This window comes from Apis laboriosa, unplaced genomic scaffold (assembly GCF_014066325.1).
Source record: "Apis laboriosa isolate Shangri-la unplaced genomic scaffold, ASM1406632v1 scaffold11_cov152, whole genome shotgun sequence".
Taxonomy (NCBI): Eukaryota; Metazoa; Arthropoda; class Insecta; order Hymenoptera; family Apidae; genus Apis; species Apis laboriosa.
This window is the reverse complement of record NW_025221020.1, coordinates 2,249,045-2,266,428: the sequence shown is the minus strand read 5'-3', so window position 1 is coordinate 2,266,428 and position 17,384 is coordinate 2,249,045. Positions and strand designations below refer to the sequence as shown.

General features: G+C 39.9%; 4 protein-coding genes across 4 annotated transcripts in view; 1 reads left to right on the top strand and 3 right to left on the bottom strand.

Moving 5' to 3' along the window:
- Nucleotides 1–3,260: 3,260 nt before the first annotated feature.
- LOC122718577 lies at nt 3,261–5,632 on the bottom strand. The gene is made up of 3 exons (XM_043943715.1): nt 5,495–5,632; nt 4,900–5,404; nt 3,261–4,836 (listed from the first exon to the last, which is right to left on the bottom strand). The coding sequence occupies exons 1-3, from the start codon at nt 5,609–5,611 to the stop codon at nt 3,611–3,613; spliced, it is 1,848 nt and encodes a 615-aa protein (XP_043799650.1). The 5' UTR covers nt 5,612–5,632; the 3' UTR covers nt 3,261–3,610.
- A 168-nt stretch (nt 5,633–5,800) lies between these two features.
- On the bottom strand, nt 5,801–10,452 carry LOC122718569. Its single transcript, XM_043943708.1, has 5 exons — nt 9,534–10,452; nt 8,884–9,436; nt 8,084–8,417; nt 7,645–8,011; nt 5,801–6,342 (listed from the first exon to the last, which is right to left on the bottom strand). Exons 1-5 carry the CDS (start codon nt 9,636–9,638, stop codon nt 5,815–5,817), a joined length of 1,887 nt encoding a protein of 628 aa, XP_043799643.1. The 5' UTR covers nt 9,639–10,452; the 3' UTR covers nt 5,801–5,814.
- A 183-nt stretch (nt 10,453–10,635) lies between these two features.
- Nucleotides 10,636–14,719, top strand: LOC122718585 (arylsulfatase B). The gene is made up of 8 exons (XM_043943727.1): nt 10,636–11,056; nt 11,622–11,795; nt 12,532–12,744; nt 12,819–13,068; nt 13,322–13,501; nt 13,641–13,907; nt 14,004–14,277; nt 14,352–14,719. Exons 1-8 carry the CDS (start codon nt 10,943–10,945, stop codon nt 14,518–14,520), a joined length of 1,641 nt encoding a protein of 546 aa, XP_043799662.1. The 5' UTR covers nt 10,636–10,942; the 3' UTR covers nt 14,521–14,719.
- Nucleotides 14,713–17,384, bottom strand: part of LOC122718563 — a 7,252-nt gene continuing 4,580 nt past the window's right edge. The window contains exons 7-9 of the mRNA XM_043943694.1: nt 16,619–17,191; nt 14,980–15,129; nt 14,713–14,905 (exon numbers count right to left, since the gene is read on the bottom strand). Of these exons, the coding sequence (XP_043799629.1) occupies nt 14,865–14,905; nt 14,980–15,129; nt 16,619–17,191 (764 nt within the window). The 3' untranslated portion in view covers nt 14,713–14,864. The remainder of the gene's footprint in view (nt 14,906–14,979; nt 15,130–16,618; nt 17,192–17,384) is intronic.

Below are 17,384 nucleotides of genomic sequence, written 5' to 3'. Positions count from 1 at the left end.
TATATATATATATATATTATATATATTATATTATATATTATTATATATTGTCATTATTATTAATATCTTTATTATTAATATTATTATTGATTTATTGGTACTATGATCGTTGATAATATCAAGGAATATTTATAGGAATGAATGTGGGGCGAGAGTTCGAGATAAGGAAACAAGTGAAGGAGAAAAAGGAACGCGTATTATATGTGTGTGACTGAGTGTCCGTGTAAGAGAAAGAGTGAGAAAGAGAGAAAGGAAGAGAGAGAATTTGGAAAAGAGAAAAAAAACGAAGAGAAGGAAGGAACGGTTAAACAATGCATGTCGCAATGACAATTGTATATTGTACCTAATACAGCAGCAGAAACGATTTTCGATTATTGAAAGAAGATACGTCGAGCGTATATATATACATATGTATGATATACACATATAATAATCTCGAAAAAGTTCATTTCTCATTCAACTGTTTGATTTTTCTGTCTTCTTTACCCGCTACGCCGTAAAAAAAAAAACTGTAATATATTCATATACATGTATACATACAAAAAGAAACCATGTACACGAACACGTACACACGTACAGGAGGACATCCACTTACCAACATATATATATATATGTAAGCATAGACACACATGCAATCATAATTATATATTATTGTATTAATAGTATTAATACGATCACATTATATATTTTACTATACTCTCGTATACGGTCGTGTATCGCGTATCTAGTACCTAATTCGTAAACGCGTCGCTCCGTACTTCGACGAAGAAAGAACTCTCCGGCCAGATCTCTTTCGAAAATTCGAGTCGATCCCCGATCCTATTGTTTACAAAGAATCGTTCATCCTCGTCGAAAGAAACTCGGCGAGGACGAGGCAAAGCTCGAGCCGAGCTCTTCAGCCCTGCACACCTATACTTATTTGTAATACGATACGAACAGGACACAGGGGAGGGGGGTAGAAGGGGAAGGAGAAGGCGGGAGAGTTCGCGCGTTCACGGTGACGAGGAGCCGTGATTCACTACTAAAAGTAGCAACGAGCGCAATGCACAAGCAATTTATTAATTAGTTAAACATAGTCGCGAGTCTCGATCGGCGCGCGCGCGCACGTTTTGGACTCTGTTCACGATTCGAAGGGTAGTTTTTTTTTTTTTTTTTTTTTTTTTTTTTTTTTTTTTTTTNCAAATGTCATCTCAATAGTCCCGGAAAGGAAAAGGAAAAGACCTGTGCTAAGCTGCTACGTATGTTCGTATCTACTTTCGAACGACGCTCTAGCAGAGCGGTACTCTCTCTAGTCTGTCTCGTTCCCGAAGTAGAACGCCTACCCTTCACTCGTGAGAGTCCCGTTCGGATGGCGTGCGAGTTGAAATCGCGCGTCGATCGAAGCCACGCTTCGAACAGAGATTCATCTCGAAGAGACGGCCAGACAGACAAGCAAACGAAACGAGCAAACAGAAGAGAGCATTCGAGAGAAAGATTTCGCGGGATTCGAAAGGGGGTAGTGGCGAATGTGCGCGTGAATGCGACGAGGAGAGAAAGAGAGATAGAGGAAGAGAGAAGAAGTGAGTAAAAGGAACACGTATGTGTGTGTATATGTGTATTGTATGTATCTATATGGACGAACGAGTGAGTTGCGTGCGAGAAAGGGACAGAGAGAAGAAGTGACAGAACGAAGCAATAAAGAGAGATAGAAGGGCAACTGCACCAAGGAGAGACCAAACTCGCTTAAAGAAAGATAATTACTTACTTGCTTTTTATTTATTTTAATTATTAATCATTGATTGATCGATTAATTATTGTATTTATTGACGCGGAAGATTGAGAGGCGCTGGGATTCGCGTTGCACGCGGAAAGAGAGAGAGAAAGATCGATCGATCCGACCACCCCTCTACCAGAAACGGAAAAGAACGGTTAAAATACATCGACGAGATACGAGCAATGAAAATATCTTACACGTCGAAGACGAATAATTCAATCCTTATTTAATCTTTATTTTGATAGGAAACAAACCGAGTTTGGGATAAAAGAAATCGGAGGAGACCACGGTGAGAAGCTGCCACGCACAATTACGCGATCGACGGATTACCAATCGGATTACAACCCTCTCCCTTCGACCGATGATCCTGTCGTCGTATACATCGAATCTCTCTATCACTTCTATCGGTGGAAACAAAGAATAAAACATAGAAAGAATGAGAGAGGGGAGAGAGAGGGGGGAGGGGAGGGAGAAGAAAAAACGATCGGAACGAACAAATATTAGAATATTCGTGCAAGCTCTCGCGTTTGCGGAGCCCGATCGAATCGCGCGGGACGAGGGGTGTGAAAAATCTGGTCGATCGCACAGACTCGAGAGCAAGAGAGATCTTCTCTTTCTTTCCGCTTTGTTGGATCCTCTTGAAACGGAAACGCGAGGAATCGCGACGATGGACGATTGTACGATACGTCGTCGGATACGGCGACGGACGGATTCTCATCGAGACCGATTTTGAAACGCATTGGCGGGCCAAGGGATGAGGAGGGATGGAAAAATGAAAAGAAACGAGACGAGACGAGACGAGACAGGACGGGGAAAAAGACCGTGACAATATATACATATATACATATATATATACATATATATATCTATATATATTTGCAAGATATTTTGCGAGCAGGGCTTTTTTATCTATTTTATAGTAATCTCAGCTTAAATGGATTGAGAGAGAGGGAGAGAGTGAAATTGTTTTGCTAAACAAAAAAAATAATGAAAAAAAAAAAGGAATAAATATCACAAACACGATGAACAATAAACAGGAGGACGAAGGAGGGGATAGGAAGTAATGTAAAGAGAGAAAGAAAGAGAGAAATATATATATACATATATATATATATATATATAAAATTGAGACAAAATGGATAGGAGTGAAGAAAGGGGGGGGGAGAGAGAGAGAGAGAGAGAGAGAGAGAGAGAGAGAGAGAGAAAGATAGAGGAAGAAAGAGATTTAATGCGCAGCTGACAAACGGTTTGTAAATTGCGTACATAAAAAGATAGTTAAATAACCGTTGTCTAAAAGTGGAGACGGTTTCACTATGTCTTATACTCTATGTTTTGTTTGTTTTGCGCCTTAAAGCTTGCATTATTAATCTTATTATAATAATAATGATAATTATCCCAATTATTATTATTATTAATTATTAATTATTAATTATTAGTTATCATCACCACCTTCATTATCATTATATTCTTATTATCATTATTATTAATTTTATTATTATTATTATTATTATTATTATTATTATTATTATTATTATTATTATTATTATTGCTATTATTGCTATTATTGTGTACATGGTATAAATTGTAAAAAGGAACGTATTTACTATAACATATTCATTTTATGGGGATTTACGAGATCCTTCGAATGAACAAATTGTTTAAAATAAAGTGAAGGAATAAATACAATATTGACCAATTAACATTTATTGTTCAATCTCCTCCCGCTAGTTCCATTATATATATTACGAATTATATTATATCATTTACAATTGCTTTTTTCGAATCTTGAACGAACTATACGTAAAAGAAATAAATGAAGAAATAAATTCTGTACCGTTAAATTAAAAAGAAAATATCTCAGAGAGTGAACGGAAAAATAGGAAAGTCGTTCTTCTTTCTCCTCTCAAGCGTTATTCTTAGGCGCCGATACGTCGATACCTCTATCAGAAAGCTCAATGTGGACGCGAAAAGCCCAAACGCGAGGATGTAGAACGCAAAGTGAAGATCGTTCAACGTCATCACGTTGAAATTTCTCTTCTCATCCTCGGCAGTCCTCTTCAACCATTTGTGCACGTATTTGGCCATCACCTTTTCCCACCAATGATCGATCAATCCGGTCTCCGACAGGTGCAACAACATCGAGGTGAATCTATCTTTCAACGGCCAATTAGGGCGTACCACGTATGCCGAGAACAAAGTATTTATCCTATGCTTCGAAAGATGAAGCTTCTTTTCGAAAGCGATTTTCAGCAACGTGGTTCTGTCCGCCGCGCAGGCCACGTTCTTATCTTTCCTCACGTACTCGCTACAATCCCAATGATCCACCATCTTCACTCGATTGAACAGCACGTCGTCGAACACGGCATTTCTGTATCCGTGATACGCGTAGATCTCGAAACCAGCCCTCTTCAATTCTTCGTCCGAGTCTATCGTTAGTCTAGGAACCGGTGAGGTGAGCAAAGAAGACAGATTACTCTGGAAGATCGAAGAGGTCAGCATGAATAAAAGGAACACGGTGGTCAAATAGACTCTCCATGCACCTTGTCTAGGGAAATGTAACATAGAATTGTTTAACGCTATTCGAATCATTTCTAAGCTCGCGTTTATCATTCCTCGATCTACGAATATCTCCAGAATGAGCACAGTGATCACACAAACCACCGCGCAACACAAAATGAACACAGGATTCATAAACTTCAACACCTTCACGTATACTGCCTCGTTATCCGGATACCTAGTTAGAATACTGATTCCTGAATTCACGTGGGGATAAGTGGTGGTCATATTCGGCTTATTGAAGACGTACTGAGTATTCAGGAACACGTCGTACTTTCCATTTGCCACCAAGTGCAGGAACTTGTAGGAATGAGTGTCGTTCGTGATCCCGGTTACCATCATGCTTCCGTTCAACTTGGACAACAGTATTTCGGTTATTATGCCGTTGAAACCACCCAACTTGCCTGTACTTCCTTTCGAAAGATCGATCGTCAAGCTGGGAGGGTTGTGCAGACCTATTCCCTTCACTGTGTATCCTCCCAGTGTGGCTGTTTTCGCGAAGTCCAAATTGCCGCAGGTTGTCCGACCTAGAAACGCAAGGCTATACTAGTTTTCGATCCAGTGGTGAGTGTGTTCAATTGCTCTTTTACCAGGATGAAATGTACGGGTAAACAGAGTCCAGGGATGATCACGATTGTTTGTCTCGTGTTTCCCTTTTCTCATTTTCCGCCAGGATTTTGGTGCTTGCGAGGTAAACGGATTGAACGTGTACATTCTGAATTCGGTGTTGTGGTCTGTGATACAGAAAAATATGGAGGATAGTAGGTCTTTCTTCCAAGCGGTTTTTAAGAAAGGACGAGCGTTTTTGCAACCATTTCGTGCAACGTTGTCGTCTAGAATAATGTAGAGTGCAGATGGATTCCACCAGGTTGTGCGTTCTAATTTCGTTATTGTACTTTCTAAATGTTCAAGAGTCGATGGAATTAGGACGAATGTGTGCAGATTTTGATCTCTTTCAACTCGTGAGAGATAATCAACATCGTTGATATTAATTAAAGGAACCGCTTTTAGAGATGGTTGAATAAATGTCCTTAAATTAGTTAGAACACCAATGTTGTTTACTTCTATCTTTTTACAAGCATTCAACACCAAACTCTACAAAAGAAAATATCTTGATCATTGTAATGCTTTCATTTAAAAAAAAAAAAAAAATAAATAAAAAAAGATTCGTTAAAACAAGTTTACCAATTCCTTCGTTAAAACTTCAAACTGGTCCAAACTTATTCGAAGTTTCGCGAATACTATTAATATTTGCCATTGTACTATCAAGATTAAAAATATATATTTCGTAATATATCTCATTGCTTCGACTCTATCGTTATTAGAAACGAAAATACCTCATGTCGCAACATTTTATAATATAACATACATATATGTAAAACTAGTATTCCTGAGAACACTTTCCAAATCCCCAAAGACTGTCTTCGTTACAGAGAATGTTTCGCAGAATCAATCGATAAAACACACTCGTAAAATTATTACAATCGATATTTTCAAATTTACATTTATAATTTAGTTAAATTTTTCAACTCATCGACTCGATTTCGAACACGTTTCCTTCCAACGATAATCTCTGAAATAAAAATCACAATTGCAAAAAAATTTCCAATCGCAAGTGCGTAGAAAGTAAACGCTATGTGTTTGATCTCCAAGGTCCTAAAGCTTCTCTTATGGTTCATTTGTCTTTTCTTCCACGCCCGAACCATATTTCTTTTGTTAAATTTTTTCCACATTGAGCTTATCCCACTCTCCACTGTTCTATGAATCATATCTGTTACGGAAGGAAGCAATGGCCAATTCTCTCTAGTTACGTAGATTTGCAGATTTTGTTGTATCTTTTTGGATCGATACAGATAATCGTTCTGAATTCTCACATACTGATGTTGACAATCGCCCAAACATGCAGCGTATGGCGATCGAAGCACGTGCTGCTTGCAGGCATAATAGGTATCCTCGTGAAAACGTGATCGTAGTATGGGATCTTGAAGCTCTAGCTCGTGAAACATGGAACCATAGATCTGGTAGCCAGAATTCTGTCAATGACGAAATTCAGTTATTTTTATAAATGAATAGGTAAGGAAATAAAATATGTATATATGTATATTAGAGATCATAATTCTTTAAAGAATCGAATTAATCGTGGAAAGATTTTTAATTTTTAATAAGTTAGATAAAGAAGAAAACAAAGTTAAACAAATATCGAAATTGAATAAATTTTACTCAAGTAGTATAGACAAAGATAGCAATTAGTGGAAGGAGGATAGAGATAGGATAAAAATATGAAAATGAGCGCCATCTCCAGAGTGTCGCAAATGAAACTAAATAAGTAAAGGATAGAAAATAGCAGAAGAAAGATAGAGATAAAATAAGACTTGATCGATAGCACCATCTTTTGAGTACAAGAAATATCTGCTTATTTTTCTGAAAAATATTTGAGATGGCGTTGATAGTCATTTCTTATCTTTATTTCTATCCTCTTTTTATTATTTGCTTTCCTTTTTTTACGTGTTTCATTTGCGGCACTCTGAAGATGACATTGATTTCCATATTTTTATGCTATCTCTATCTTTGTCCCATTATTTATTCTTTTTATCTATACTTGCCGTAAATTTATGCATATAGAAGACGGTTTCGGTATTCATTTGTTTTAACTTAAATTTCTTCTTTGTTTAACATATCAATATATTAATTTTTTTGTATGTAATTGTATATAATTTTGTATTCTTATATTTCATATATATTATATGGTATATAATTTATAAAATATACTTTTACGTTTCTATACATATATATTAAAGAAATACATCAAATTTCAGAAAATTTTATATATTATTTCTGTCCAATTATTCTTCTTCTACAATACAAAATCGAAATTTCGATCAAAAATTTTTAGATTTAGAATTCCTGGCAAAATCTTGCATATCACTTTCTATCCTATTATATTCTCTTGATACATGTATCAATTATGTAAAAAATTTTTGCTATTAAAAATTTCGATTCTATATTTCTTAATTCTAATAATATTTTTTGCTTTTATGAATGCTATCACTTCTTTGCGGTAATGAGCATTTTTCAACATTTTTTTTTTTGAATTGTAAAGAATTCAGAAATATATCAAATGTCTCACAACATACATCTGAAATATCTCGATTACTTTTCATAATTCAAAATTCGATTTTAATTATCACGTATTTAACGAAGAAGAGATTCTAATATATATATCATTCGTTTGCCGAACACTTTTGAAAAAAACAAATCAAAATTCGTTTTAAATTTAAATTTTCATCACATTATTAGGAAATGAGTATATGATAGTAAAAAAGAATTTAAAGTACCTTGAGATCCTTCGCGGTTCTAATATTCGGCAGAGGAACGGGAATAGTGAGCAACGAAGCCCAATGACTCTGCACCAACGCGTTCACTATCAAATACAAAACGAACACGCTGCAGAAGAAAATTCTGCAGGAACTGGTTCTCGGCAGTTTGCGTATGGAAACGAAGGTCATCATGCGTATGATGTTCATAAACGCCGGACAAAATCCCTGATATTTCGCGAGAATCACAAGAGCGATCGTGAACATGGCAAAATTGCCTATGTGTATAATCGGCGCCGTGAAGGACCAGAGTTTGACGAACTCTGCTATTTCTCCTGCTCTCTGAGTGATCACGCAGAGACCATCGTCTCCGTGAGGATACGTATGCCTACGATAAAAATAATATTCCATTGTTTCCATGTCCGCACATTCGTTTCGTGTTTAAACTCGAGACACGTACTCGACCTTCCACATGTTGTTCAGACTTCTCGCGTTCATTCCCATATCCACTTCGCCGTTAGCCACGTCGGCCATCATTCCCACCATACTTCCATGCTTGCCAACTCCGCCAAGATCGTACACACTGCCAGTGTGTACTCGTACGTTCAGACTCGCGTTTAACTTCACCAACACCAGTTTCACGATTTCACTATTGTCGCCGGTGAACTTTTGCAAACCTGGCTTACTTTGATCTATTTGAAGATGAGGCTCGAAGGATATAGCGTTCAATCTGATCTCGTAGCCGTTTAAATCCCTCGTCTTGTCGAACATCAAGTTCTCGCATAGCCTCGAATCTTTTATATCGTTGAATTAATTTTGATTGGATTTTTTTGGTAAAACGTTTAAGAGGGACAGCTTCGAAATATGTTACGAAGATCACTCTTCTGAATGATCTCCAAGAGATTTTAGACGTCGCTCGTCAACATTATTAACAAAAGAAATTATTAACAAAAGAAATTTACAAAATATAGCAGTTATTTTAAGTATCGAAAGTTATTATTTAAAATTTCAATGCATAGGCACGTAAAATTATTCCATTTATTCGATTTAATTAAAAAATGAATTAGACATTATGCTTTATGCGTAGAGTTTTAAACAAACTAATAAAATTTCTTAAGGAATAACGATATCTTAGAAATCATCAAAAAGAGTGTCTTTAATATCATATATCAAGCTCAAAATCATCGGAACATCGGTTTTATCGATTTTATAAGATAATCGAAAAAAAAAAAAAAGAAAAAAGTTTGCGAAGAAACTTGCCATCTCTGTATCTTTGCTTCAATAGTATCCAAGGATGTCCACTGCGTCCCTTAAAATGTCCAACGTCCTTCCAAGCTCTGGGTGCCACGCTCGAATAAGGATTATAGGTGTAAAGGACAAGTCCTTCGACAGGATCGATACAAAGAAATATGGTGGAAAGCCTGTCGTATTCCCAGGCAGCCCATAGAAAGTTATAAGCGTTCACGCAACCGTGTTCCACGGTTCTTCTATCTATCAGAATGTGGAAACCGGTGAAGTTAGCCCAGCCAGAGTCCTTCGTCTTTTGCAAAAGGAGCCGAAGCAACGGTTGCGAGGACGCGACGATGACGAATTGGTTCAATTTCCAAATTAGATACAGGAACGAGAACTGCGTGTAGATCTTGAACGAGTATTTGCTCAGGGTGAACAGCTCGAACGCTGTCGATTTCGCTTCTGAGATCAAGGCAACTGGTATATCGTCGAGTAACGATCGTTGAAAGAAATCCTCGTATTCTCCGGCTAACAGAAGAGCGTCGTTTGATTGGACCATCGTACAGGTTCGAACGATGCTCATCTAAGAAATTAGATATAAACAAATTTTAAAATTGTATTATTTGCTGGAAGAACATTGGAAAATTATTCTCGCAATTAGAAATTAAGAGTTTGAGCACCGTTTTGTCCATCAAATCGTCGTAAGTAATTCTGTTTTCTACAGTGGCATTAGCAATCAGCGTAGAAATTGATAAGAAAGTGTTCCAAGGTGGCCTGGTTGGCATTGTTGTCGCGAGAAACGATTAATACGCACAATCTCCGCGACAACACGTTTCTATTTTATTTTTTGAAATTATCGCGAAATTATGGCGGAAGCGAGTGACATCGCCGTTGCCCCTTGCGGGTTCAGGTCAAGTGACAATAATCAGACTCAATTCTAGTCGATGAAGCTTTACGCTTTAATCATTCAATAGCTTTATTTAATTTCCATTGGACGATAACGAGCAATCCACGAATAAACGCAACAGATTCTTATTATAGCAACGATCGTATTTATTTGTAACAAGTCTCGCGCAGGAGTCTGTCTTTCGTCACGATCCAAACACGAACTGCAATTAATTCTCCACTTTGATTCCGCTTTCCCTTTCTGTTTGACGCCTTCCATTTTCGTAGCAATTATATCACCCGTGGCTGATGCTCGATAACCATCTTAATAATCGTGCTGCCTCCATTTTCACGATCGAATAATAATAACCACCCTCGAATTTTCGGCCATTTTCTCTTAATATTCTCGTTCCACTTTCACGATCAGATAATAACCACCACCTCGCTTCCGAATCTTCCTTTCATCATTATCATCATTTTACTTTGTCATCTTTGCTCATCCGTTATTATATTTCGCTCCATCGATCAGATAATGGCCGCAATTTTCAATTTTCGACCATTTTCGCTTTCCGAATTAATATTTCGTTATATTTTCAACACAGTTGATTTAAATCATTTCCTTTCTTACTTTTCGCGTTTAGTTAGTTAATAAATCGATCTAAGCCAACCGTCCTTTCGACGGTCGGAGGAGCAAACGTTTCCGTTCTCCGCGCATCATCTTCGATTCCAACGCGAGCGTGTCAACGACCCCTGAGATCCTCGAAATCCTCGTCCAACCTCGAACGTCCAACGCAACGACGAAGAACACCAAGTGTGTTCGAAGTGGGAGGCGGGCTCTCGCTATCGCCTCGTGCAAGAGGATGAACAGAGCTGTTGAACAGTTTAACACCGGTCGTCGGCCCGAGTGCTCGCCTCTTCGTTTCATCTTTACCGAGATAAAATTATTCTTTCGTTATCGTTATCGTTAACACATCCGTACAATTATTACTTCATCGTCGTATTTTTCACCTATGTTCCTCGATATCTCCCGATATATCGTAACTCGTTGGTGCGATACACGTATATTTATCGGAATCTCGATCGAATTCGCGGCGAACGAGTGGAAAATATTGATAAATCGTTACGTAAATAACACTAATAATATTCGTTAAAGAAGTAAACCGGTTTGCGATCCCGGGAAAGACGAGTGGACGCGATCTCCAAGATGATACGGATTCGAGGAATAACGTCATGCCTCTGTCTGACAGTGCTCGTGTTCGGTCATGCGGCCGCTGCTTCCGCGCGGCCCCATATCGTGTTTATCCTTGCCGACGATTTGGTGAGCTTCTTTTTCTTCTTTTTCTTGCTCTTGGTGTTGCGTCGCTCACGATAAGGAATTAAGTAAAAATTATTATATCGTTGGTATTCTCGGAAAAGAGGAAAAGGAAAAAATTGGATAAGTCACAAGTTTTCCCATTTTTTTTACTCGAGTAACAAGTCGAGTTTAACAATGTGCCAATGTGTATATAAGCAGCATAAGTGGCATAAATTTCTTATTTTACGACACATTTTTATTATTGTCGCGCACATTGGTGGTCATGAACATTTTACCAGGAAATTCGAACGATAAAGAAAACTTTTCATTCGACGTTCATAAATCATCGTCGTTGATATGCACCTGTTATTTTTTTTAAATCTTGTTTACGAAGCTTTCTTATCTTTCTTGTTTACGAAGCTTTCAATACCTTATCTTCGTTTAACGAAGCATTTTTATTAATTTGTTAAAACGTGCAAACAAATGGTAGATGCAATTTATTTTTTATTTTTATTTTTTTTTTTTTTTGCGATAAGCACAGTAGTTCTCGATTAACTTAATGTAATGGAATCCGAGTGTGTTGGAATAGGGATGGAACGACGTCGGGTTTCACGGATCGGGCCAAATTCCGACGCCGAACATCGATGCTCTGGCGTACTCGGGCCTGTTGCTGGACCGATACTACGTCACCCCGATCTGTACCCCGTCCAGGAGCGCTTTGATGACCGGCAAACATCCTATTCATACCGGGATGCAGCACGCGGTACACCGTCATTAAGTATTTAAGCAATCGACTTGTAAATAAAATGACGTCGGTTTAAGGCGGCCTCAACAAGCGCAAATATTAATTCGGCCGTGGTTCGTTGCTCTCGGACGAATGTCGTTGTTTGTCTTTTGTAAGAAGGGAGGGGGGGGAATCGTAACATCGTGTCACCGCGTTTGCCCCAATTTTTCCTTTGCGGATCGATTAGATTAGAAATCGATTAATCAGATCGATTAGAAATTGATGATTATCTTTTTTGTGCTTTATAATATGAATTTTTCCAAACCAAATCCACTCTTGAGAATTTTTTTTCTTTTTTTTTTTGCTCAACTATTTTCAATAAAAATAATATCCAATGTAAATTTATTGATATTAAAAAATTTTATTTTATGGATATCAAGATACTTTTTTAGAATTTAATTTTTAAAGAAACTTCTTCGATCGAGTTCGTTCGTTGGAAAATATAGCAATCAAAAATGGTAAATGGTAATGGTTCCTCTCTCGAGGAACGTATAAAGTGAATTTGATTTGAAAAAAAAGGGAACACGAATGCAAAACCTGTATGTTTCAATTATATTATATATATATATACACCTATCGTTGCTTGTTCTGACCTTTGCTCGCTTTCTACTCTACGTCGTTGCAAAAGTTCAATCGTATTACAAAAATTAAATTTCCACACGATAGATGTATATAATTCATGAAACGAGAATAATTAAACGCCTCGCGGAATTAGGTTCTGAAATGCGCCGAGCCGAGAGGATTGCCTCTCCAGGAGAAACTGTTGCCGGAATACCTTCGAGATCTCGGTTACAGCACGCACATAGTAGGTAAATGGCACTTGGGATTCTACACGAAGGAATACACGCCCATGTACAGGGGATTCGACTCGCACATAGGTTTCTGGAGCGGCCACCAAGATTATTTCGACCACAGTGCCGTGGAAGAAGTAAGAAATTAAATCGTGATCGCGACACAATGTTCATCCGTACGCGACAAAAATTCCTTTCGACTTAAACGCAGCCGTATTGGGGATTGGACATGAGGAGAGGATTGGAGCCAGCTTGGGACCTCCACGGCCAATATTCCACGGATATCTTCACCAAGGAGGCTGTGAAACTGATCGACAATCACAACACCAGTCGGCCGATGTTCCTCTACTTGGCCCACGCCGCAGTCCACTCAGGAAATCCTTACAACCCTCTGCCTGCGCACGACCAAGACGTCGCCAAGTTCACCAATATCTTCAACTACAACCGTAGACGCTTTGCCGGTAACTAGAGTTACGCTTATTTCTCGAAAATTTCTCTGTCCACGATTTAAATTATTTTGTAAGAGAAAAAGAATTTTTCGAACTCGAATTTTCCATCTTGCTTCAATCGTACTGTGCAAAGTGAGATAAGCTTCCTCTTTCCTCTTGTGCGTAATAAGCTCAAGAAACGAATGTTTCTTCCGTCTTAAGAAAATAAATAATATAAATAACTTAAGAAAAATGGTACGGTATAATATCGTTTCTTTCTTTTCAGGCATGCTGAGCAAGCTAGACGAGTCGGTCGGCCTCGTGGTGGAAGCTTTGCGGAAGAAAAAGATGCTGGAGAACAGCGTGATCGTGTTCTCCACGGATAATGGGGGCCCACCGGCCGGTTTTAACCTAAACGCCGCCTCGAATTGGCCCCTGAGGGGCACAAAAAACACTCTCTGGGAAGGTATCTCTAAAAAACAAAAAAAGTACCTAATTGAATGTAACTCAGTGTCGTAAAGAAGAATGATGAATAACGGGCGAGAAAAGAGAAGAGAAGAGAAGAAAAAAAAAATGATCGGTTATCCAATTTGTCCGTGGATTAGGTGGCGTCAGAGGAGCCGGTCTTCTTTGGTCGCCGAAACTAATAAAGCCTGGAAGAGTCGGCAGGCAATTGATTCACATCAGCGACTGGTTGCCGACCCTCTTAACAGCTGCCGGTGGAGATCCATCGAATTTGAGCATAGACGGCGTGGATATGTGGCACGCGTTGAGCGAGGACACGGAATCACCTAGGAAAATGGTCCTCCACAATATCGACGACATTTTCGGACTGTCCGGGATCACGTACGGCGATTGGAAATTCGTTCAGGGTAAAAAGTAATCGTGTATCCTGTGAGGTGATACGACGATGGATCGAAAGATTCGAATTTGAATCGAAACTCGTTTGATTCTCTTTCCCCCCTAAGGGACTACCTACAACGGTCAATGGGACGGTTGGTACGGTCCATCCGGGAGAGAGTGGGTGTACGACGTCGGAGGCGTGATCGGGAGCGTAGCTGGCCGAGCGGTGGCCAGCGTGGGCTTGTCACTGTCCGCGGATAATATTCGCAGGCTTCGAGAGGACGCCATGATCAAGTGTCCCCCGAGGAATGATAATCTGCCGTTGTGCAAACCGTTGGAGGCCCCTTGCTTGTTCAACGTCCGCCAGGATCCCTGCGAGGACAACAATCTTATAGAGAAGTAGGTATATACAGAGATGGTACGCTCGATGGATGAGGGAAAGATTGGAAGAAGGAATATTATTTTTATTTCAGGTATCCATCCGTTGTGTCCGATCTGAAGGAGAGGCTACGCGTGTTAAACGCGACTGCGATATTACCTGGTAACCTCCCTTGGGACAAGAGAGCAAATCCAGATTACTGGGACCACACGTGGACCAATTTCGGTGATTACTTGAACGTGTTCGCGAATAACGTCAGTTGAAGGTGGAACTTTTGCATAAACCGATAAACTGGAGGAGAAAATTCTTTTTTTATCGAACGTGTTATCGCCGCATCGTGAATCCACGAATCGTGATTTCTTCTTTCCTTCCGTTCTATTCTTAATTCGTTCTCTTCGTTTTCTTCTTCCCGATTCGTAGATTTGGTCACTGCGGGAAAAATAAAGTGAACGGAATTATAAATCTCGTATCTCGTTTATTTCTTATTCTATACACTTCGATTTTGTTGGGCCACGCGCGTTCTATCCAAGTGCGTACAAAGTGGTGAACGAAATGGAAAAGAGAGATCCGAAATAAAAGAAATAAAAATGGGACGTCCTCGTGTTGGCTAGAACGTTAATATAGGTCCTTCTCGATGGTCGAGAATATCTGAAAGAAAGAGTGAAAATAATCACGAAGAATTTATCCGTGTTTTTAGGGATAGCGTTTCTCGTTTAACTCACCTTTGGCAATGCTCCACCAGGGCAGAGTGATATACGTGAGAAACGCGTTGAGGGGAACGGATTGGGCTCGTCTGGTCTCTTTCCAGAAGTGGAACGTCTGCGTGAATCCTCGCATAGTCCACAGAGGGTTGTAAGCGCCGTCGTCCAACTCTGCCGGCACAGAGAGAACCAATCGATTATCGCTAACGAATCTGTCACAACGATCGTTATGATCCTGCAATGATTCGTGTCGATCAGTCGGATGGAAGCAATTGCAGAGGGCAACGGGTCACTTTGGAAGCGATAGAATCGGACCGAGGTTTGCTCGAATCAAAGAATCTGTTCAAATTTGTGACGCGGAATGGCGTAATAAGTAAAGTAATCGTTGGTGAAACGAGGAACAGTAAGGTGTTAAGTAACACGAAAAAAATATGTCGAGGTGTTTTTTTTTTTTTTTTTTTTTACAATGATGCACATCAGCTACAGGTGCGCAGAAAATAAGATAAACACGAACAGGGATGCACTAGTTTTTCTTCTTCTTTCTACGTACACAACGTTTGATCTTTTCTCCCATCTTTTTTTTTTTTTTCCTGTCTCGCCTCTTTCGTTCCTTTCTCCGAATAATCGAACGTTGTGAAGCAGAAAGAAAAGGTGGATCGTTCTCTGCTATCACACAGATTCTACTTCGTTTCTATTCCGTTTCTTATCATTCGTGTCAGTGAATGCTTGTCCCTAATCGTGGATGACCATGTTTATACCGGTGGTGAAACTCGCGTTAACTCGTCGTTATTTTTTTTTTGTTTCGAATTTTCCCGTCGATCAGAAAACCACCACCAGCACTGTGGAACACGACGACGTGGTTCCACGAAGTCACGATTAGAATTTGTCCGATTAGAAGTCTCGCACCCCCGTTGCCATTGTAATTTCACCATCCTCATAAACACAGTCATTGGCTGAGCATGGTTGGCACCTTCCTAAGCAGGAATGTATGAATGTGCAAGAATTGGATTGAATACAATGGGCAACATGACTGCAACATTTTTGGGTGTTGCACACGAGCTGCTCGATGAACGACCGTTACCCTGTGCATATAAAAATTTCAATTTAAATTCTCGCCATAACGAAAGAAGTAATCCTAGAGCGTATCAATAAAACAAACTCTTGCTCCATGCTTCGAAACAAAACTCTCTGGTCACGCAACAGAATCCACTTACCGGAAACAAAACTCTGTTTTTTTTTTATTTCTTTTCACGAGGCAGAGTTGAGCACTAAAAATTAATCAATTTAAAATTTTTCCGAATAAAGTTATTCTCACCGATTTTTACTTCAAAAAAAAAAAACCTTCGAATGTAACATTTATTACATAAAATCATTTCCAAATAACTTCAACTCTTAACGCATCGCGGACCGATAGTAAGTTCAGAAACCAATAACTGAATACGTTCCCCCTTTACTTTACTTTAACGAGAAATTCATCCGTGATTAAGCCATTTTGCCCATCTCTGTTACTCGAAAAAGCTTAAAGCTTAAGCTGCAAAAGAGAACGGTCGTTCACGGATCAACCGTGTATCAACGCGTGATCGGTTATGTATATATATATACACATATGTGGTGTAGAGGTGTTTTTTTTTTTTTTGGGCAGGGGGGAAGAAGAATTTACCCTGTGAGCCGGGGCGGCGCGGGAGCTCGCACCAATAGTAGATAGCTGTTCCGTCTGGTGTGACGCGGTGCGGCGGCAGTGGGTTGCCCGCGAAGCTGCCCGACAATGCTCGTCTTCGCCTCCTTCTGGGCAGGGTGGCGCTCTGCCTGTGCGTGGTCAGGTTGCCGCGCGTGATACGCGCGTTCGCGTTTTTATCTCTCAACTGGTCGTCGTTTTTGTTCTTGTTCCGCCCCGTGTAGTATTCCTCCTGGTCGGAGCCGGCCGAACGCAGACGCCTGCGCCCCCCCTCCGTGCGGCGCACCCTCACCAATTCGTCGTCGCTCAGCCGCCGATGCTCCTCGTCGTTCTCCAGGTTGTTCACCCGCTCGTGATTGATCTGTCCCGTGCTGTACGGCCTTCGTTTCCTGTTATTGTCCGCCTCCTCGTATCCCAACGGGAGTTCCTCCTTCCCGTGAACCAGTATCGCGCCCGCGTCCAGCTTCTGTCTCACGTTGTCGTCCGTCAAGCAAGGGGCCGCGGGCACGAGTATCTCGCTACCGACCTCGATATGGTTGTGCCGGTGATTCTGGAGGCCTGCCACCAACCGGACAATTCGTATCGATTCGATGCCACAGTGGGCGCGCTCGTGTCGAGTTTCTCCGCGATAAGAATTTCATCCCTTCGTCTCTGTCGCTTCTACACGCCCGCCGCGTGTATTCGTATTTGTCAAGCGTAGATCAAAGGGGGTTAAGAGCGTTGTTGGCTCTTTTCTTTTCTTTTTTTTTTT